At 54.6% G+C, this 21283-nt stretch overlaps 6 protein-coding genes across 6 annotated transcripts; all 6 read right to left on the reverse strand.

Moving 5' to 3' along the window:
• Window positions 1-173: 173 nt before the first annotated feature.
• On the reverse strand, window positions 174-1102 carry PHYSODRAFT_370246 (hypothetical protein; the record flags this gene model as incomplete). Its single annotated transcript, XM_009535744.1, has 2 exons — window positions 174-735; window positions 804-1102. Coding segments are annotated over 2 exons (861 nt in total), but the record flags the coding sequence as incomplete, so codon positions are not given.
• Window positions 1103-1527: 425 nt separating this feature from the next.
• Window positions 1528-4180, reverse strand: PHYSODRAFT_355352 (hypothetical protein). The gene is given in 2 exon segments (XM_009535745.1): window positions 1528-3834; window positions 3854-4180. The coding sequence occupies 2 exon segments, from the start codon at window positions 3986-3988 to the stop codon at window positions 3244-3246; spliced, it is 726 nt and encodes a 241-aa protein (XP_009534040.1). The 5' UTR covers window positions 3989-4180; the 3' UTR covers window positions 1528-3243.
• A 1143-nt stretch (window positions 4181-5323) lies between these two features.
• PHYSODRAFT_518623 (putative glycosyl hydrolase family 5 protein) lies at window positions 5324-6571 on the reverse strand (the record flags this gene model as incomplete). Its single annotated transcript, XM_009535746.1, has 1 exon — window positions 5324-6571. The coding sequence occupies one exon, from the start codon at window positions 6569-6571 to the stop codon at window positions 5324-5326; it is 1248 nt and encodes a 415-aa protein (XP_009534041.1).
• A 609-nt stretch (window positions 6572-7180) lies between these two features.
• On the reverse strand, window positions 7181-8944 carry PHYSODRAFT_563993 (hypothetical protein; the record flags this gene model as incomplete). Its single annotated transcript, XM_009535747.1, has 2 exons — window positions 7181-8308; window positions 8459-8944. The coding sequence occupies 2 exons, from the start codon at window positions 8942-8944 to the stop codon at window positions 7181-7183; spliced, it is 1614 nt and encodes a 537-aa protein (XP_009534042.1).
• Window positions 8945-11920: 2976 nt separating this feature from the next.
• On the reverse strand, window positions 11921-12334 carry PHYSODRAFT_453976 (hypothetical protein; the record flags this gene model as incomplete). Its single annotated transcript, XM_009535748.1, has 1 exon — window positions 11921-12334. A coding segment is annotated over one exon (414 nt), but the record flags the coding sequence as incomplete, so codon positions are not given.
• Window positions 12335-15456: 3122 nt separating this feature from the next.
• On the reverse strand, window positions 15457-21100 carry PHYSODRAFT_318078 (hypothetical protein; the record flags this gene model as incomplete). The annotated part of the gene is made up of 5 exons (XM_009535749.1): window positions 15457-15477; window positions 15667-16376; window positions 19274-19515; window positions 19593-20836; window positions 20966-21100. 5 exons carry the CDS (start codon window positions 21098-21100, stop codon window positions 15457-15459), a joined length of 2352 nt encoding a protein of 783 aa, XP_009534044.1.
• Window positions 21101-21283: the final 183 nt, after the last annotated feature.

Genomic DNA, 21283 nt, shown 5'->3' on the forward strand with positions numbered 1-21283 from the left:
AACGGAGGGAGAAGAAATTGCAGATCTAGCCGTTTAGAGATTATAAATTGTTGGTGGCGTTTGACTTCGTGGAAGTCATGGTGCATTGATGAAAATTACAGGTCGGTGCGCTCGCCAGCCGCGTTGGGCACGGCGGCGGTGTCGCTGACGGGCAGGTCCACGTCGCGGTGGGCCGAGATCTCCATGTCCTGCATGACACTGGCGAGCGTGGCCTCCTGCTGGTCGTGCGTCTTCTGCTTCTGCTGCTTGATGCGCGCCAGCAGGTCCGGCAGGTACTCGTCCTCGTACTGCTTGGCGGCCTTGTCGATGGCGGCGAAGAACTCGGGCATGCCCTCGCCCGTGGCGGCCGACACGCCGACGGACGTGAGGTTGTTGTAGAACTCCTCGAGCACGAGGCTCAGCGAGCGCGAGAGGCTGCCCATGTAGCTGTCGTCCTGCGCATCGTCCAGCGCCGTCTGGAAGGCCTCGAAGTCCGTCATCCACTCGGTGGCGAAGTCGTGGCGCAGCACGTCGATCTTGTTGAACACGACCACGAACGGCAGCTTCAACTTGTACAGGATGCTGCAGGCGTACAGCATGTTGGACATAAACGTGTTGGGGCTGGCCGTGCGCGGCGTGTCCACCACGTACACGATCACGGACGGGAACGTGGACGCCAGCGACTCGGTGATGATCTGGCCCGACGCCGACCACGTGAACGCCTCGATCTGGCCGGGCGTGTCCACAATGGCGTAGCTGCAATGCAACACTCATATTAATCACCCAATCACCCACCCACCCCCTCAATCATCCGGCCAACGTACTCGAGGTCGTTGCTGCGCTTGCCCAGCAGGTCGACGACCTGGTCGAAGCGCGTGGCGAACAGGTTGAGCGACGTCATGATGGCGCCGTTGGGGCCCAGGCCGTACTCCTTCATGACCTGCTTGTAGTCCACCGTGTCGCGGATGTCCACGTTGGCCGTGTAGCCCGTCTTGCGCACCGCCGGGTCCAGGTTGATCACGTAGTTGCGCAGCCCCGCGTCCACGCCGTAGGCCGCCAGCCGCTGCATGAGCGTCGTCTTGCCGCTGCCGGCCATGCCGATCACTAGCACGGTCACGGGCTTCGGGTAGATGGTCGGCAGGCTCGGGTCCGCGGCCGCGGGCGGCGGCGTCGCGGCGCTGGCGTCCGAGTCGGCAGGTGCTGGGGTCGCCATTGAATCTCGCTGGTTGAAAAGTGGCGCCCAAAATGGGTCATTTTCAAGAAATGGGTTTGACTTGATTCGAGTGTTTAGGTAATCGCAAAAGGGTATCTGTATCCATTTTATATGGGCAAGTTGAAGTGCATGTACTCTTTTTTTAGAGTGCTATTGTTGCTAGTGATGGTTTTGGACGACTTCAGAATAGTTCAGAATACTTTGGAAAACGTCCAAAATTCCGTCCAAAATCCAAATGTATCCAAAACTGTCAGAAAGAAAACTCGGGATTGATTCTCAACCAGAGGCACAACTGCCCAAGGAAGCCACCGCTGGTGCCCAATTCGAACGAGACGCCGCTGCAGATTCCCTCTGCGGACGAGCCCATGCCAATTACAGCTCCGTTAGCTGCTGAGCACGAGCCCCAACACCGACAGAGACGCCCGTGCGTTAGACCTGTACCGGAAGGCCAAGCCGAGCCACCGTAAGCGCCCTAAAGACGAGCTGGACACCAGCACGCGAAGGTGGCCGACGTCGAGGAAGAACGGACGACCGGCTGCAGGGCGACCGCGCCAGCGACAACGACGCGGAGAGGCTCTCTCAGTGAAGCAGCTTGCCGAGCGCCAGAAGGAGGAGACCCACCGCACCGTCGTGGGGAACATCAAGCTGCGCGGCATACTCAAGCGTGGCTTAGGCGTTGACGGCCGTCCTCACGGCCAAGGATGGCACTGACGTGCTCGTGCTCATGAAGAGCAAGTAGTACTATTACCCCGCGGGCGCACAGCGCGACATTAGAAACGCTGGCTACACTGCATGTTCATCGTGGGTGACGGCGCTGTGGTTGTCGAGGTGGTCGGCGACACGACGTCCAAGCGCCCGAGGTGCACTGTGACGATCCTCGAGGGAGAGACCAAGCGGGTCGCGAGTGACGAGTCCGCGATCAAGCCGTCGACGTACCTCAAACACCTGGCCGTCAACGTGGAGCTGGGCGAGCATCAGACGAAGTATCTCAATGGCCATTACTTCGAGAAGCGCAGGTTGCGGGCGGACAAGGCACAGATATTGAGGCGGACATCCAGACCTGTGCGGTGGCTTCAGCCGAGCTTATCCAGAAGCAAGCGCGTCGCTTCGTCAAAGACAACCGAAAGCCGCAGCAGAACAGCGCGTAGTACGCCAGCAGCTACGTGCAGGCCCAGATCAATACCACCAAGAGTTCTATGTTGAAGAGAAGGTATATGAAGACCTAAAGTAAAACCAAACACACAATGTATTAAAGATTAGTTGTCGACTTCTACACTCTCTGGGCGCGATTGATGACGCGCAAGATCGAGCTCTTCGCTCTCAATGATGCCATAATTGATGTAGATGAATGCAAGCATCTCGACCTTTTCTACGGAGAGTCTATTCCTCCTTTTGGAGTGAATGTGATCAAATATGCTCCATGCTCTCTCGCTCGCAGCCGATGAAGTAGGAATCGCAAATACAATATCAGCTACCTTCTTGAGGAGCGGGTACCGGAAAGACTTCTTCTCACTCTTCGAGCCCCAGTAGTACTGCGGACTTGACTCAGAAAACTTTACCCGCTCAGCTTCACCACCACGCCGTTTTTCAGTCTTGAACTCAAGAATCTCCGCGGTCAGCTTAGGTATATCCACTGCCGTTATGATGCCGCAACGTACCGCCATTAGGCAGGCTTGGTCATCTACCTTCTCGCTGTCCATGCCAACAAAGTCGTCAAGATCCGTAGCAGGATCGAGCATGAATGCAATGCCCATTGCGTTGGTGTGCACGTACGTCCAGCGCTTCTTGATCTTTTCACGAAAGCAGCCTTGCAACTCGACGAGCGATAAAGTTGCAACCTTCTTGTAGTCATCTCCAGTAAGGATGCTTTCATCCTCTGCCAATACACTTTGAAGCTCATTGTCAGCGCTGCTGGTGGAGGTTATGCGCTCTACTGTGTCGCTCAGAAGTTCGATTCCATCTCGCGCAGGTCCATGCGCTTCTCTGTTGTTCTGCCGCTCCACCACGCGATTCTGCGGCTCCGTCGGTGGACCCGCCGCATCATCCTGCTGTTATTCGTCGGGTGACGTGACACCGTAAGCCGAATGATAACGAAGCCACCGGAACCACCAATACACACCCGACACAAACATATTGTCTGTTTCTAATGCCCGGAGCGCCGTAATGATGGGATCGAGAAGGCGTACTACTGTCCTCAAGCTACTCCAAAACCCGTTATCGCGGATGAGCTCCGTGATATAGCGAAGCTTCCTCCGACTTGCCGCGGTTCCACGATAGCGATCAAGAAATCGATCGTACTCAGGACTCAAAAACAATTTCTCGAATATGTCCTGGCTGTTCAGCACACTCCGCATACAGGCATGCACTGAGTACCATCGCGTCGGCATTGGTAGCACGAGATTGCGCGTTTTAATCCCCGATTCGCGCGTTTCTTTCTTCAACTGCTTGAACTCGTCAAGTAAGGCAAGGTGGTCTCGAATAAAGCGTGTCAGGGTGACAGCTCTCGACAGGATCGCTTTAATGGCAGGAAATTGGCACACGTCTTGCACCAATAAATTCAGTACGTGGGCCGAACAGCCACCGCTCACCACATTTGGGCGTCTGCCCTGTACTCGAGCCGACGCGCCCCTCATGCGCGTTGTCTGTTACAATACCAACGACTTCGGCTGTAGTATCACGTTCAATTTCCTCGATAACTTTGTCAATTTCGCCAGCGATATATCTTGCCGTGTGCTGCTCGGATCTGGTAGACCATGACGACCAAAAGACGGACGGCATCCCGGGTGCAACCACCATAAAATTGATTATACTCGAGCTGTTGGTGTCACTCCATCCGTCGGTGACGAGCGAGACGTAGACTTGTTTATTGATCAGCTCGATGACATGGCTCCGGCGAAGCTGATCTCGCACCCGTTTCAGCAACACTCCGCTCACTTTATGGCGCGATGGTATTTGCCAACATAGCGAGAAATTCACGAAATATTGGGGCCTCCAGGAGAATAAAAGGAAGTGCGCAAACAAAAAAGACTTTCGCCAGCGCCAATTCGAAGGCGTCTTGCGTCAACCCGCTTTGAGTAGATCGGACTGTCTGGTCGCGTTCTTGAGCCTGAGCAGTGGCTTGAGCAGGGGCTTGAGCAGGCTCGGGAGGTGCGGGACGCATAGAAATTTGTACATCACGGGGGACACAAGGGCACTGCTTGGGCTGCGTTAGATGCTTTAGCAGGTTGCCGCTGGGCTTGCCATTTTTCTTCAAAGTACCGCAATACTTGCAACGACCGTGTTTTTTCCCGCTCTCTCTCTCAATGTCGTAATGCTGCCAGATTTCATCTCGAGGGCGCCCCATTCGGGTTGGCGAAGCTCCCGTTCGTCGCAACGAAGGTGATGGCGAGAAGTTAACGCGTTTTGTTGGCGTAGGCGATCGCATGTGCCTTAGAGACGGGCTGGAGGTAGAAGTTCCGCCATGGTAGGGGCTGTAGCGAGGAGGACGTCGCAACGCAGAGCCGGAACGGATCCCCTGCGCACTACGCGCGGTTACTTGCGGTGGTGTAAAGTTGTCACTTGATGCTGGTGTCGCTTGCCGACTGGAAATAGGCGCTGGGGAGGCGTTCGGCAGGTTCGCAGGCAAAGATGCAGTTTCAGGAGCGCCGTCGGGTGGCATGGTGTTCATGGAGGGGAATGTCTTGCAGTGAGGGAGATTTACAGAGGGAGGGAAGAGGGAAGATCGCACATCAAGTTCGAGGTACTGACTTTTAGACACTTTTGGACATTTTGGACACTTCTAAAGTGTTTAGAACGTTTTAGACGTTTTGGACGTTCTTTACTCGTCCAATTCAAAACCATCACTACACTCGTGAATCGGAAAGAGAAAACGTGGGAGGACTCGTGAGCTCGTCCAGCGTGGCATTGCATCTTAGCCGCGATTTCTGAAGTTTTTGGTGCTTCGAATGCAGCGACTTACGGACGAGCCGGCTTTTCTGAAGTTTTGTACGGTACTCACTTCAACATGGGAAGGTATCAAAATCTTGCGTTTTCTGGGTAGACCTACAGGCTCGGAGCGCAGTTGAGCTTTCTACCTCCTACCCAGTACAGGTTTACAGTATTCGATGATAGATTCCATTAGTCCGCGAGGTCTCACGGGTTGCTGCGCAGAATCTCGTTGAGTCGGCCGTCGGCCAGCAGGTTCTGCAGCGCCCAGTCCTCCGTCCCTCCGCCCGCCGCCTTCCAGGTCCAGAGCGTCCAGCCGCCCTCCGCCTCCTCGTGCACCTTGAGCTGCTCCGTAGCGAACGTGTAGAAGGCGTCCGGGTTGTTCTTGCGCATGTTGGAGGCCGTGGCCACGCTCCACTCGCCGATGAACAGGCGGTTGTGGCCCGCGCGCGCATTCCACTTGTCCACGCGCGCCTTGTACTCCTGCTTGACGGCCACGCTCACCAACTGGTCGTCGGGCGTGTGCTCGTAGCCCCAGATGAAGTACGGGTGCCACTCGACCCAGACGTTCGTGAAGGCCGGCGCCTCCATGAAGCCCACCATCTCGTCGGGGCTCTGCTTCTGCAACAGCGGCATGACGCTCAGCACGCAGTCGCTGCCCGTTGCCCGCACCGCTCGGTAGGCGTCCTGGTAGTACTGGTACAGCAGCGTCTGGTCCGTGCTGCCGCTGGGCTCGTTGAGCAGGCCGAGGCCGAGGAAGGCCTCGTCGTGGAGATACCGCTCGGCCAGGAAGCGCGCGACCTCGACGGTGTTGGCCACGTTCTCAGGGTATTGACTCCAGAGCGACTGACCGGGGCTGGCAGGCGATGAGTGATCCGCGCCGTTCTGCGAGCCCTTCGCGGCGTGCAGACTGACGAGCACTGCGACGTTGTACTTCTTGGCCCAACCTCTGATGAGTTGGTCCAAGTACGCGATCGTTCCGCGCGTGTACGCCTGCCACTCGCGCTGGTTGGCCGGGTCGTGGTTGTCATAGCCCAAGATCCAGAAGCCGACGGGCACGCGCACCGTGTTGAGTCCCGCCGCCGCGATCTGTTGGATGTCGACTTCCGAGATGAAAGTCGCGTGGTGATTGCCAAGCTTGGCGCGGACGTCGTCGGGACTGGCCGCTTTCGTGATGGTACTGTACTCGCCCGTGTTGGCCACGCGGTCGTCGATTCCTCCCCAGAACGCTGCGCTCGTTGTCATCCAGTGCTCTGCCACCAGCCAGCCACCGAGGTTCACACCCCGACTTTTGATTAAGCCACTGCGGATTCCCATTTGCACGTGGGTGGGGCCAACTGATACTTCGAGTCGAGTGTCGTTGCTTGTTGATCCGGCGTCGGCAGCAGCAGCAAAAGTTGTCCATACAGACAGAACTGCGAGCACGGCCACGGAGAAGTTGTAAGCGAGGTGCATCTTGCAATTGGCTTTGGGCTGCTCGCTGGATGTCGAAATGAAATGTGGTCATGGAGTTTGGCTGGTGCCTAGCAGCATGTACAACGCCAGCTATTTGATAATCAGATAATGCCGCACTTCGTGCAAGGCACCTTCGTTATCAGACTGGCCGTTCCGGCACGCGTGCGCTCCACGGCATTTGGATGTTACAAGGTGGGGCTTGAAACCAATATGAAGTCTAACGCCTCGTGCGCAAGATTTCAGCTCCTAGAATTGATGGTGCGTAACCTGAAATGCGACTGACTCGCGTACTTGGGACTCCACGCAAGGGAAGTCTCGCCGCCCGACAATGGGCTCCTTCACAACGCGTTTGGCGTGATTCCTGCAATTTGGTCCCACCTTACACAACCCTTGATGGACGTGTACACGTATGACGTCGTTGTTGTGTTCTCCTCCATAGATTGGCAATGTTGATACGGCAATGGCATTGCCGGAATGGAAGCAATCATAAAAAAGCTCACTTCACTTCTATTTATTCACAAACAAACTGTTTTTATTTTTATTTTTTGACAAGTCGTGGTAACTCTGCAGCTAGTTTAATCAACACGACTTGTTGAACTCACAGCCCGATTAGGCGCTGCACGCAGCCGACTTCTTCAAGAGCATGCTCACGTCGGCGTAGCTCAGTCCAACGCTGGTCACAGTGCCCGCAGCGGGTTGGGCCTTGGGGAACCAAAGGAAGTCCGGGTGGTTTTCGTCCGAGTCGTAGACCCACTCGCCACCGATGATGTTTCCCTGCTTGTCCATCTCAAGGAGGTAGGTGTAGTAAGCACCAGTCGTGAACTGGTCGACCTGGCCAGAAGCCACAAGGCCACCATCAGTGTACGTCTCGAAAATCCACGAAAGGCGCGTCTTGACGTACACGATGCTCTGGGCAGCGGCGTTCCACGGGTACTTCTTGAGACCGTAGAAGGTCTGTGCGGCCTTCTTCGGCGACATCTTCGTCTGCTCGTACACCTTGAAACCACGCACGGGCTGGTTCCAGACCTCGGTGCCGGCCGTCACGTCGGCAACGAACGTGGCGTTCAGCTTGCCGAGCATGTTGGCCGCGGCGATGTGGAAGAAGGCGGGGTTCAGGTCGCGGTAGGCGGCGCTCGAGTGGCGGCCGTACTCGTCAGGGGTATCTGCACCACCGTTGAAGCGCGAACCAGTGAACACGGTGCCTACGCTGGCTCCGTCGTAGATGTCCGAGATTAGAGCCTTCAGGTCCATGGGGTGGAACGTCACACCGTTGTGCGTCACAGGGCAGTTGGGCTCAGCCTCCATAATGGAGGCCGGCGCCCAAGCGTGGCAAATGCCGAACCACGAAGGGATGCAGTAGCCCGAGGACGCCCCGGCGCGAATTCCACAGGCGCTGCCGTCGGTCAGAGAAGCGCAGTCGTTGTCCGACGTGCACTGTTTGCGCTTGCTCATCGAGTCGATACCGTTGTCCTTGGAGACCTTGTCCATGAAGTCCGACACGTCCTTGCCGAAGGCCGTGGCGTACTTCTCGGCCGGGCTCGGCTGGCCCTCATCCCAGACAACGTTGATGCCGTCCTGGTACGTGGGCCAGTACGGGCCAGGCCAGGGCGAAGGCGTGTGCACGCCCTCAGTGGGCAGGTTCTTCAGCTTCATCTCCATCTTGGTGCCGAAGTAGGCCTCAAGCTTGGCGATGTCCTTGTTGGCGTTGTCCTCAAGACGACGCTTAGTCTCCAGCTTCTCCTCGAGGGCGCGGCCAGGCACAGCGGCCTCACGCAGCTTCGGGGCGATGGGCTTGCTCTCCTCCCATCCGGTCTTGATGCCTGCCTCACCCTGCAGGGCCTGCACCAAGCCCGACTGGGGAGCCGGCGTGACGACACCGATCTTGACAAGAGGATCATTGGTGCTCGTGGACGGAGCAGCCGTGACCGTGGAAGTGCCCGTCTTGGTAGCAGGTGTGGTCATGCCAGGAAGCGGGGCGTCGCCCGCCTTGCTCTTAGGCGTGGCCTTGCCGAGGTAGCCCTCCAGCCCAGCAATGGTGGCGGGGACGGGCTTGGACAGCACAACCGTGCCCACCTTCGTCGACACAGGCTCGGCCGGGCCCGTGGTCAGGTTGGCCAGCAGGTCCGGGTACTCCGAAGGCTCGGGCAAGATGGTGGCGATGTCCGGCAGCATCGGGTCCACCTGCACCGTGATGGCGCAGTCCTGGTCGGCCACATCAGCGCCGCGAGCCGGGAACTTGCCACTGATCGTGCCGACGGTGTCGGTCGACGTGAAAGGGTCGTAGAAGAGCGAGGTAGCAGCCGTGTGCTGCATCTGCAGCGCCACGACGGCCACGGCGGCGGAAACGAGGTAGGTGCTGGGCGAGTAGACCATCTTGTCCGAAGAAGGTAGAGCTTTAGCGCAGAGTCGACCACGAACGGAAGCTGTAAGGTAATCTTCTCGCAAGCGAGCAGATTTGGGAATGAGGTTGCAGGGCCACCGTGGCGAGCTATACGAGCGCGCTACAGTAGGGTGTTACTCCAGCGTACGCACTGGAAGGCCTCGCGTGTGTTCTGCACTTTGCACACCATCGTGGACGAAGAAACCGTGTCCATTCGTAATCCGCCGGATTCCCGAACACCAGAGAGAAGCGCCCGCTCGAACAGACAAAGGGCATCCTGTGGTCTCACCGAAAGACAACACGTTGTGCGACCACGTTCGTACTGTACATTCGAAAAAAGCTGGAGGATGCAAATCATACCAGACACGTCCAGGATTTCAAACACCTCCACAAGTCGATGCAGCTTCTCGGAAAGATTGGGCGTATTCAGTCCGAAGACGATGTACAGACAAAGTCGCGAAAAAGCTCTGGAATTTAGTACAGTCAAATGTAAGGACCGACCCGTCGAGAGGTTCCTGGATATCCTGTATCCATATATATGATAACCTTACATATTTGTATTTGTTGCGGTTATGGCGACTACGCCCGAGGCGCGCTGCGCTGCATCCTCGCCTACGGAGACCACGACGAAGCGTAGGCCCCGCTGTAGCTACCAAAATACACGGCCCTACGTAGGCCACCAACCGAGGTCGGCAGATCGGCGCTGGGCTCTCAATATGAAAAGAAAAATGTAATGACCGGCAGCATGGGTGACGTTGCGGTCGGTTGATCGTGTCTCGGAGGCATGGTCATATCCGCGAGCTCTACCTTGAAGTATTTGTCCGTTGGTTTCATGTTGCTTGCTCGTGATGTCGGTCTTCGAGGCAATTTTTGCGCCGCCGGAGCCACTGCTGGCTCAGAGACTGAAGTTTTGCATTCCGCTGCAACATCGATCGTGTCACTCGTTCCTTCGTCTTCTGTGCCCATGTCCGGCGCCGCGAAGCAATTCCATGGTTGACCTCCTTGCGCAGAGCCTTGCGCCTGCGTTGGCGGACAGCCCGATTGCACCTCTTGCATGATGTTTTCCAATAGCTGTGAAGAGTCCGCCAGGTACCAGCAAATAGCTGGGCGTGGAGAAGTCGAGCGCCTTTAGTGGTGTATGATACTGCTTCTGCCCACACGGTACTTCCGTTCGTCATAGTCGGATAGCACCTCCAGCCCGAGGGGGCTGTATAGACCGTCAATTTTAGTCGATCGAGTTGGTGGCGTATGCGATTCCACCATACTGGGTATGCCGCTGTGTCCGTCGGAGGGGTGAACCATTCAAAGAGCGGGTACCGCCACTCTGTAGGTCCATGGCAGGCAACGTCGTGAAGGGAGTGAGTGATCCACTCAGGTACCCCGAGCTGGTACACGGCCGTCTCCCATATCCGACGAGCATCAGTGATAGCTTGGGTAGCCGATCGCGTTGGTGCCAGTACTCCTATAGCAATGGCATGGGGATTCTTGGTGATGATGGCCCGGAATGGCTGCTGGTCATTAGGTTGAATAGAGAAGTTTCGCAAGTTAAACTTGTGGAAGTTAGAACCGTTCGAAAGATTTGACAGAGAGCGGCCATAGATTTATTCGGCCAAGTTCTAGAACGAGCTTTCGCAACTTAGACTTGTACGTCTGTAGCATTTTCAAAGATGAACTCTACTTACGTACAAGACCTTCTCGTGCTCGGCATGCTCTCAGAGGAAGAAGCGGTTTGTCTCCTCTCTGCTCGAACGTCGTCCACAAGCAACGTCCCCCGGTCCATTTCCTACGGCGAACGCTTTAACATCAACGCGCTCAACGACTGCGAAACACGGTTCTACTTTCGCTTCTGGAAGCGAGACCTATTTCGACTCTTTGAAGCGCTCCGCCTAGACAGCAGCTATAAACTCCCAAATCGAGCTGTCTTCTCCGGTTTCGAGGGCCTCTGCATTCTCTTGCGTCGCATGGCATACCCGGGACGTTATGGAGACTTAAGCCGCTTTTTCGGGCGGTCCGCCCCTATTGTCTGCATGATATTTAACTTCATGCTGGGGTTGGTGTACGACAAGTACAAATGCCTACTCACCATTGAATGTGGGCTACTTACATCGTCGCAATTGGAGGAGTACGCTGCTGCTGTGGCACAACGTGGAGCACCGGAGCCGAGATGCATTGGTTTTATCGATGGCACTGTGCGTGCTATTGCACGCCCAACGCGCAACCAAAAACAAGGTTACAACGGACACAAGAGGAAACACGCGCTAAAATATCAAGGAGTAATGGCACCGGACGGACTATTCATCGACTTTTACGATCCTACGGTTGGACGTCGGCACGACTCTTGGTTTTAAGGCAGAGTGGACTGCTGGAGCGCCTTCCGCGTGTCTTACATCACGACGGGGAACTTCCGTATTGCATCTATGGGGATCCTGCCTACCCACTCAAACCAACGCTGCACGTCGGTTTCAAGGGCTCCAATCTGAGTGATACGCAAAAGGCATTCAATGCGGCTATGAGTAAAGTTCGCGTGGCAGTGGAGTGGGGGTTCGGAGGGATCATTCGCTTATGGCCGTTTCTTGATCTGAGACTGAGTCAAAGACTATATCTATCACCTGTGGGGAAACACGACTTGGTCGGTGTACTCCTGACCAACTTCCGCAACTGTTCCAACCCCAACCAGATCAGCAAATGCTTTTCCATTAAGCCGCCAAGCCTCGAGGAGTATCTTAGTCTAGCTACTACGAACTAGTCTTGCTGACGACAGCCTTTAACATTTCAATAAACGCAAGTCGCTCGTCTCGCTCAAGTTCCATTCGCAGCTCTTGCAGTTCCAGGCGTCGCTCCTCCAACGCAAGCCGCTTCTCCTCGTTGGCGACCTTCCTCCCTTCCAGTGCTTGAGCGACTTGGTCGCGGCGTTCGAGATAAGCAACCAGTTGCTGCTGCTGCGATCCACCTTTTCCTCCTCCTCGGCTCATCCCTTCTAAGGCTGCGTCGCGCATAGCGCTAGCTTGCTCGTCCTCCTGCTGCTGCTGGTCCTTCTGCTGCTTCTTGTCGTTCTTCAGCAGCGCCTCTATCTCGCGCATCTCCAGCAGCTCCGCCACACATTCGTCCTTCGGCGTGTACTCTTCACACGGCCCGCTTCGTTTCTCACTCGCCATCTGCTTTGCCTCATACGCATCTACGAGCTGGTCGCAGCGCTCGCGGCAACGGCGACCGTCGACGTCCACTTCCAAAGCTGCAGCTACATCAGCCCAAGCCTGGGTCTTCTTCCCGTAGTCTTCCCCATACGGATTTCTCGCTTGAGCTTCCTGGATCAGTTGGAAGTCAAGCTCATCCGTAAAGCGGACAATCGTTTCACGACGCTTCGTCGGTGGGGCCTCCTCCACGGGGTTGTTGTGCGTTTGGCTTGGCTTCTCCATAGTAAAGATTGCTGGGAGATTGTAAAATGCTTACCCGTATCTCCTCAAGTACCAACGTGTACAGGGCGTTCTAGACGTTCTAGACGAGTCGAGAACAACTTGTAGACACACGTCTCTATAGAGGGGTAGGGAATGTATTGTCGCTAACTCCCACAAGTTGCTTTGCGAAACCTCTCTAATGACGGAGTAGTCTGTACGCTTGGGAAGTGCCCCAGCAGGAATTCGTGCTATCCACTGACACCCAAGTCGGGTACAACGATCAAAGCCTGCTGAGCTTGTATAAGATACGACCCAGTAAGTGTTGCTTGGCCGAGGCGGTGTAAACTGTTCCCACCACCATGCAGAATGGGGAATATACAGGTCATCAATCAACCAGCAGTGGACTTGGTCCGGGGCAGTCAGCTGTCGTAGATAATCAAAGTCGGTGATTCGTATAGAGGATTTAAAGCTTGCGGATATCCAGCCGGGTGTCCACTGACCGAGATAAGCAGCGTGAAAGCCAAGCATGGGGCTTACCAGGCGGATCACATCAACTAGGCGAGTAGGCAAGATCCAGCCACCGAGTGCTCCTTTTCGGGCGGATTGCTCTTCTCTGACCGCTCTCACAAAGGCAGCGTCATGTAACAGACGACTCGGCTCACCAAACCGCTCGAGCCATTGGGCATTAACCCAGATCCCATCGGCGATCTGAACCATAGGTCGCCAGCGCGATGCCTTCGCTCCTGTATCCTTCCATGACGCTCTACAGGGGGCTTGGAGCGAGTGTGCGATTTGATGGCCAACGGCCGGGACTAACTAGCACAGCCTGGTCTGGGAGCAGTAGTTTCCGTTCAAGAGCGGAGTACTCCGTACGAAGCATTTCACTTAACGTTGCTGAATCCGAACACGGGGGTTCCGCAACGCCAAAACGATGCCCTTGTGTGTCCGCCACACCATGGTCGCAGTTAATGCATCTCGGGGACCACCGGCTATCAAACCCGTGTTTTACCGCATTAGTGTGAAGGACGCCCATTTTCGCCCGCCAGTAAAACCGACACAAAGCTGGTGACCAATGACCAGACTGCAGCATATCAATTTCATCATCTGTCATCATGACGACGTTACCGATTAATCCATTTGCGACGCGCGTCCGTGTAGGCTCTCTGCTTAAGATACTGCGCTGCATTCCCGAATACAAGTCGACCCTCCTCGTCGTTGAGCATATATCCAGCAAACATGATCCAGTCTGCGTACGACAGCGGCATTGGTCGTGTGTGTGCGTTTCCGGCAGCTTCATCTACTACCGCAAGGGCGATACGCTGGTGGTGCAGTAAGGAGTCGTCGGTAGGTGGCACAGTGAGCGAATTTCGATTCTGTGCGGATCGCTGTACTTGATGTTGAGCCGCACCCCGTTGGCCAGATCCCGTGCCTTGGCGAATATGCGGATGGTACTTTGGTTGTCACACACTTGTTCTCCGGTGTCGTTGCCTATGACTAGCCCAGCAATTAAAGCATGGACTTCACAGCGAGTTGATGTAATGTCACTCCTGTGAATGGCAAGCTGACCGGTCACGATAGGGCCGGCGGGTTGCTGCATGGCCCAAGTACCGGAACCTTGCTGGGTATTCGCAGCACGCACACTGCCATCTCCTGCGGATACTTGAATATTGCTGGTACTTACTCGCCATTGAAACCGGGCGGCCTCGTGCCTGGAGTAGCTGAGGGCCACGTCGCCGAGATGGAGAATTTGACACGCTCCGCGTATACATTGGCCATCGGCCACACCTCCGGCACCAATCTACGTCACGGCGGCGACCACAGACAGAACAGCTTGTCTCTATATCGATTGTGCGCCCGTGGTGCATCATGGATAAGTAGCGCATGCGACTCCTAGCTAACGCTTCCTCGAGTATTCCTTCATCGTTGACGCCACGAACACCGTTTATGATGGTCGAGGTCCAGAAGATGACACGTTGCCTACCGGACGAAATTTGCGGCAGATAGGTTGGTGTGATTGGCACACATACCGCTTCAAATTCGTCTTCGACCACTCGGCAAGTCCTCTCATACCAAACATCACTTCCGCGAGGTCGCTCGTACCACCATCGGATCGGAATGGTAAGGCCGTATCGGTGGTTGTAAACCTCACCTATCTCACGGTAGCCGACTTCGTAGTGATCCACCGTGAGCTCTGCCCCTGTCGTATTTACTGCAACGATCCACTGGCCGACCCCGATCCGTAAGGACATTTGTGCGGGTCCATCTGTCATCGACGAGCAGCCGACCGGGCTTCGTAGTAGATCTGTCTCGGGGTCGACGAGGACTCCAGCCCAGTGGTTGTACAGAGTCGTTACTTTGGCTCGGTCGGTGATGATAACCTTACATATGTGTGAAGCGCAGTTGCTTACCACAACGCATCTCCTGCGAAAATGCCTCAGGATCTTAGCAATGTCTGCAGATTCCTACCAGCAGGGCTCTGCACTCTCTTATCGACCAGGGTCAGCTTCTGCACACGAAAACAATGTCATTGCGGCTTTTAGCGGGCAAGTACTTGTGTCGGCGTACTTGGTGAGCGCAGTCGCGACGGCGCAGCACAAGGGGTTTTGGAAGCGTTGCGGCACAGGGAGGATAAAAACTTCAGTGCCCTATGATCGAAGTGGCTAACGCAACCTTAATAGGAACATATAAAAGCCGTAAAATTGCTCAAGTAACCTTATCGTTGACAAAGTCGTCTTCTTCATCCGCGTGCATCATTTGCAAAATACCGGCCAGCATCGCAAGTTTCCTGTTTTCGCCTCGATCTGTCCGCTGATCTGTACAATAAAATCTATCGGGGGGGGACAGAATTGAAATCTGTCGAGTTGATGTCGGCGATAAGTTGTATAGAAGTGACCGTTTTATGGAAATCTGAACGAAATCAATACAAAGTAGCCGCGACAGATCCTACCGTGAAAAAATTGCTCAAAGTTGTTCGAGTTCTACCGAGAACTTTTGATTCAGCCGTACGAAGTGGTGGATGTTCGCCCGGCAAGTGGGTTATTCTGTTGTTGCACCACAAATATCTATCATGCTCACTATTCTTGCAGTTTTTCAGGTATGAGCTAGCTCGCTCACCTCGACGGGGCGATCAACTGTAGTTCAATAAATAAGTAGTTCGTGTCTGGTTATTTCATTGCTAGTTTGGTTGTCGACTGCGGAGACACCAACTCGGCCGCCTCAAGTTTTGCAAGAAGACGCTAGAATCCCCACAAAAAAACAGCAGCACCGGTCACTTTCCTTGTCATTCAAAACAGACGTTCGGAGCTCTTACTGCTGCTTACCTTGCGAGCGAGTTTCTTGTCAGAGAACTTTGTGTCCGAGGCCATTACGGGGCCGAATCTGCGTGCTTTGAGTCTCTTGACGCCAATAATCAGGGTGACGTTGACTGGGATGAGAAGGAACCCGACGGCCAAGAGCATGAGGCCGATCATCGTGATCGACGGGGCCATGTGTACGCAAATTGCGTCGTAGATGCTGAAGAATCCGTCGGCGATGAAGGTGCAGTACATGACCTTCTCGAAGTCGTTCACGTACTTGATGAGGCTGTTCTCGAGGTTGTCCTTGATCCTCTCTATCCTGCCCAAGAGGCTGGTGATATTGGCCATGAACTCGCGCGTGAAGTCGACGACGTCAGTGACGTTCTGCTGGAGCTGGTTAACAAACACGACGACGCTGTTGTTGACGTCGGCCAAATTGACGAGGACCTTGAATTGCTCGCCCATGAACGCCGAGAACGGACACGGGTTGGAGTGGCTCGTACACGCAAAGGGCTGGCCGTAGTCGGGAGGGGGGATCCCAGAGCAGTTGTCGTTGTGGGGTTCGTACCGCAGCGTGATGTAATTCACTGGAGTCTCCACGGACGACTCGCCGTTGTCTTGCCAGGGCTGAAGCACGTTCTCCGCCGTGTACTTGTCGTCCAGCTCACAGTACAGCGAGTCCTGTGACGCGTACGAGTTGACGAAGACCACAACCTCGTCGAAGGGCTTGACCGCTATTCTCAGGAGTCCCGCGACCAATCGTCACCAAATGCCAGCATCGGCGACCATATACCAGCTGTCCTTCATAATGTCCCGTGGGTCCCGACTTGTCCTAAAGTGACACACCCTCTATTAATAGTTTAACTAAATGAACCCACACGGGGAGGTTCATGACATCTATCCGCATATCTGAAGTGGCGGACTCGTCGGCATGCCCCACAATACGAGAGGCGGCGCGCTACTAAGCCACAGAACGCGTGCGTACGCATGCAAGCTAAGGAGAAGACGCTTGTCGCGACGAGGAAGAAGGCGGGCCGAGGGTAACAAGTCTGAAGGTGAGAAGCTCACTGTTGCATCGCTTTATTCTGCGGCATCATGACGTGTGTTACTGTACTATTATATGATGTAGGCGCATGGCCAAGATAACGATGGATAGCAAAACCTGGTTGGAAGTATCGCTACAGGGTGCCTCCAGCCTAACGACGGCGACTGTGAGTGCCGTCGCTAGCTGCGGCTAATGCTGAATCGCAAGCACTGTCCCGTGTTGTACCTCGACTCAGACGAGGACTTCAACACGTACACCAAGCAGCTCCAGACGTGCGCGCTCGGCTCCTGACGCCCTGACGTCGAGGTTTGCTCGCTGCACTTAAGGTACTGTGATATTTACTACCGTAGTCTAATAGTTCTAAGCGGACTAATTGATCAGTTGTATTCATTTGTTCTGTGTTGTTGGTCATGTAGAGCCTTCCTAAGCTGACGTAAAATATGCACTGATTGATTTCCCACTCTGAGCTTTGTACTTACAGTACTTGTTGTTGCCTGATGGACCGCATCTTCGTCTCAACTCGTAGCAGCTCTTACACGCTGACTGTTTTGAGTGTTCGCAGGGACGTCGCCCCTGTGCAGATCACTGCTGCGGGAGTCTTTTGGTGCGTTTGGCTGTGTCTGGATTGTCATCTTCTTGCGCGGAGAGGGTTCTTCGGAGTAATTGGGAGCAGCTGCATCGGACTGAGCTGCTGGTGACACCATCCGCTTTTTGGACCGATTTTCAAGGCAACAGCGGAGAGCATTGATGGACAGTGCCGACCCAGGTTTGATACGCTGAAATTCCTCGAAGATCATCCTCCATTTTCCAGGTGTATTCTTTTTCAAACGAATCCGCATAACTTCGCAGGTGCTCGAGCACGATACGACGGATTACACAAACTGGAACCTTGGCGCGTAATTAGCTCGTACATGAACTCCAGCTGAGGAGAGGCAGGAAATTGCTCGCGACCCAAAACAGCAGCAAGGCACATCGTCAAGAAGTCAAACTAAAAAAATTCAGGATTTCTTCCGAACTTGGCCCCTACTTTCAAATACGCATATAGTAGAATATGATCTACATGCAATTACCTGCAAGAGGAAGATGTCGAGTATACGAAGGCCCGTTTCGTACGATACAATACGATCTAAGAGCTTGTGGAGTTTGGAATGAACTGCTTCGAGCTGACTAGTCGAAAGTACTCGTACCCTGCCGCCATTCTCGACGTATTCAGCCTCGCCAACAAATAAATCTCCTACTCGGATCTGGTTCAGGTTGCTAGCTATGCATCCTTGCCACTCAGGCTCTTTGACATTGAGGCTTGAAGCTGGAATCTTGCCCAGAGCGGTTGAAAACAGTGTAGCCATTTCTTCGGGCTCTCGTATTTTGTGGTTGGCCGTGTAAATAGCAGAGGACAGCTCAGTCGCTAGCCATCCCCGCATGACGTGATCCTTTACCTTCTCTGTGAACCTTTGGATGACGTGGAAAGGGTCTTGTTTGACTACCAATGCACCGTTGAAGACCTTGTCAATGAGGCTTCGTGTGCCGTTGGCGTGGTCGGCTATACAGAAGCGAGATTCAAGTGGTTTTGACGCTAATTGCGCGGCCACAGGTTTTAGAATTGCCGCAGTTTCAGCGTGATTTTCTGAGTACGTCAGGCCACGAGCAACAATTTGACCTATTTCATTTTGGGCAAGTAGTAGCATACGTACCTCGCTTGATTGATCTTTCTTACCTTGAGCACCAAATACTTTGAGTTTGCTGCAAAACTTTTGCGAATGTTCTAGACGAATCACTCGCTTGATTTTGCACTGTGTCATGTGGGCTTCAAGCAAACGAGAGCATATTTCAGTCTGGGTCAGCCATATCTTTTGAAGAGCCTCATCATCAAGACATGCATTCGCTTCCATGTATTGCTCCAATGACACTAGCATAGGAGGCGAATAGTTTGCTTCTTTTTGCCTTCGCTTCTCCACCTCGACACCTGCCACAGATAAGAGAGCATAATAGCGTCTCTGACGACAACGGGTGACGCTGCTGCTTGCCCCAGATATGCCTCTTGTCGTTAGCATGCTATCATAAACAAGGTGAAACAGCTCGCGTGGTACACCCGTTTGATAGGTTAGAAGGTAAGGGAATGCTAGCAAGAGTTCTGGTGATGATGCTAGATACTCATCGTCGATAGTTGAAAATGTGCGTGTTGCATGAGGCCCTGTTACAGCGATACCTTGCATATTACAAAACAGTCTTGTGATCGACGTCGTGTACGTACCGCTGCAAATACTCCTTCACTTTTGGCTCACACAGACACCCCTCAAGAACGCATTTTGGAACGCGGCTAGTGCGAAGGCACTCCGGGGCCCAGGCGAGCGTATGCCATGAGGAGAAAAGTGAGTCCTTTTTCTTCTCGGGAAGCTGCAATTCAGGAGGGAACTTCCTCAGGGCGATGGCGTCCCGCGCTGCGGACGCCTTCTTGCCCATGTGAAAACAAATAACGACTGTTCCCAATAAAAAAAGCGGCGGCCCACCGGCCACCCTTCGAGTGGCGGCGGGCCGCGGGCCTAGAGGCCCGGGAATAGGGGTTAAGCCCGTCGAAGTACGCGTCACTGAAGGCGAAAGTGTCCTCCTTCGTGGTCTGCATTTGGGTCGAGAAGTTGTCCAGAGCTGAGAAATCAAGCATCGAGTCCACGTTAATTGTGGGGAAGTTGATGCCTCCCCGAGCGAACGCCAGCTGAGTGGACAGATTGAACACGTCCAGCAGCGATTCGTTCTGGAAACACGCGTCCACAGCGCGAGCGGAGTCCCCCAGCGGCACCGTCCAGTTGGTGGAGAAGATGAGAGCGTGTCGCCTAGAACGATCCCAAGCGCGAGCACAACGGAGCTGACGATGAAGATGAGGACGAGCACGATAAACCCACAGACGTACGCCACATGGATGAGGTTAACCAGCGACTTGAGCGGCGTGAGACCGAAGAGAATCCCCACAAGCCCCAGCGCTATCACACCACCGGCAAACCAGAACAGCCGCATGATTTCAATCCCCACGTCATCTCGGTACGCCTGGAAAGTGCCGTCGTAGCTGTCCACCTTGCCACGCGTGGCGTCCAGAGTGGTGATAAGTTGGTCCGCTAGCTGAGCCTTTGAGTCCACGGCGTCTCGAACCGAGTCCGCCACGTTAACGAGCTTGTTGTTCAGTTGCGACCGAACCGTGATGAGCTGCTGGACGCCGGGGTCTGCTTTCGCCTCGATTTGGTTCGAGGCTGTGTCGATCTCCGTACTGATCGACGTACAGATGCCACAGGGAAGACAGACATTGCCGATCGTACCGATGTACTTCTCCTTGGACTGGTCAGAATCCACAGAGCAGCCATCGGGCAGCGTGCGGTTGGCCGCGAAGTCTCCGAACACGCGGAGCTTCCCGATGAGGCCGTAGACGCCATTCTCGATGAAGTCGGAGCCGTTGAGCTCCATGATGACGAGCTCCACCGAGCTGTTGACCTTGTCGCGGACGTTCTCGAGTGGGGTGCGGATGCTGACGACCCAGTCGCTGCCGTTCTCTAACAGACCGGAGCTAGCGTGGAAAATCTCGTCCACAGATCCTAGAATCGAGTTGCGATAGAGCAACGCTGCTGTGCTTATCACGAAGACGGCCATGGAGAAGAACAGGAAGAGCAGCAACGACACAAACTTGTGAGCGCGGGTGTAGCCCTGTTTCCGAGAGTGGCGGCCTGCGCATGGGTTGCAGCAGCAGCGGCAGATCAAGAAGAAGGCCATCGTGAGTAGACTTACCACGCCCAATACGACACCAGGGACTATGAAACCCACGACACCAACGATCCATTCTTTTAGTTTGGCGCTCGATGTGTCTTTATCCATGGAACTGTCTGGATCAGCGTACACTTTGGCTCGATTCGTGTCTCCGTCTTCAATCGGAGCCCAGTAGCAGTTCGGCTGCACCTCGCAGAGCCCCTCGTCGTAGGCAGCCACAGCGTCGCTGTCTGTTTGGTTTGTCACTTGTAGTCTGACACAACCACCATCGTCGTCCTTGTAGGCGTCGTCGGTGCTGCTGTTCACGATCCGCACCATGTTCTTGGCCAAGTCGTGTTCACACATAGCGATCTTGACTGCGACGATGAGGTTGCGATAAAACTCGTCGGTCCCTCCTCGGAGCTGTCATGTGATGTTACTGCAAAACGCGCCCACACCCTTCGCCCTGGCTGAAGCCCTCTCTTCCTCAGTTGACATCGTGTCCAGCCTTCGGTAAGTCTCTGCAGGTCTGGTCTCGGTGCTTGCCATGACCCTACTAATGAATAGTGTTGGATTCATCGCAGACGAGGTCGTCAAACCTTGGGCCGTAGCAAAACTGAGTAGAAAGAGAATCGACACAACCAGCCACGAGCTTAGACCGCGTGACGACGTCGTCCAAGGTGCCATTGTGCGAGGTGATCCTGATGCTCAGAACGTTTGCACCGGGGGCAATTCAGCACGAAAGTGCGTGAGAGGAAGGAGTATTAGGAGACCGACTTCGTCGGCATCGCATTCGCATTGTGGGCAGCAGTTTTATTTTGGATTGTCATGCGCGCAAGCAGCGAGGTTGGCATGTTTATCACTATTTCC

The sequence above is a fragment of the Phytophthora sojae genome (genome assembly GCF_000149755.1).
Source record: "Phytophthora sojae unplaced genomic scaffold PHYSOscaffold_8, whole genome shotgun sequence".
In the NCBI taxonomy this organism is placed as follows: Eukaryota; Oomycota; class Peronosporomycetes; order Peronosporales; family Peronosporaceae; genus Phytophthora; species Phytophthora sojae.

What these genes read in the sequence shown, in the direction of transcription:
- PHYSODRAFT_355352 (XM_009535745.1), bottom strand. Translation starts at nt 3,988, where the DNA reads ATGGTGGTTGCACCCGGGATGCCGTCCGTCTTTTGGTCGTCATGGTCT.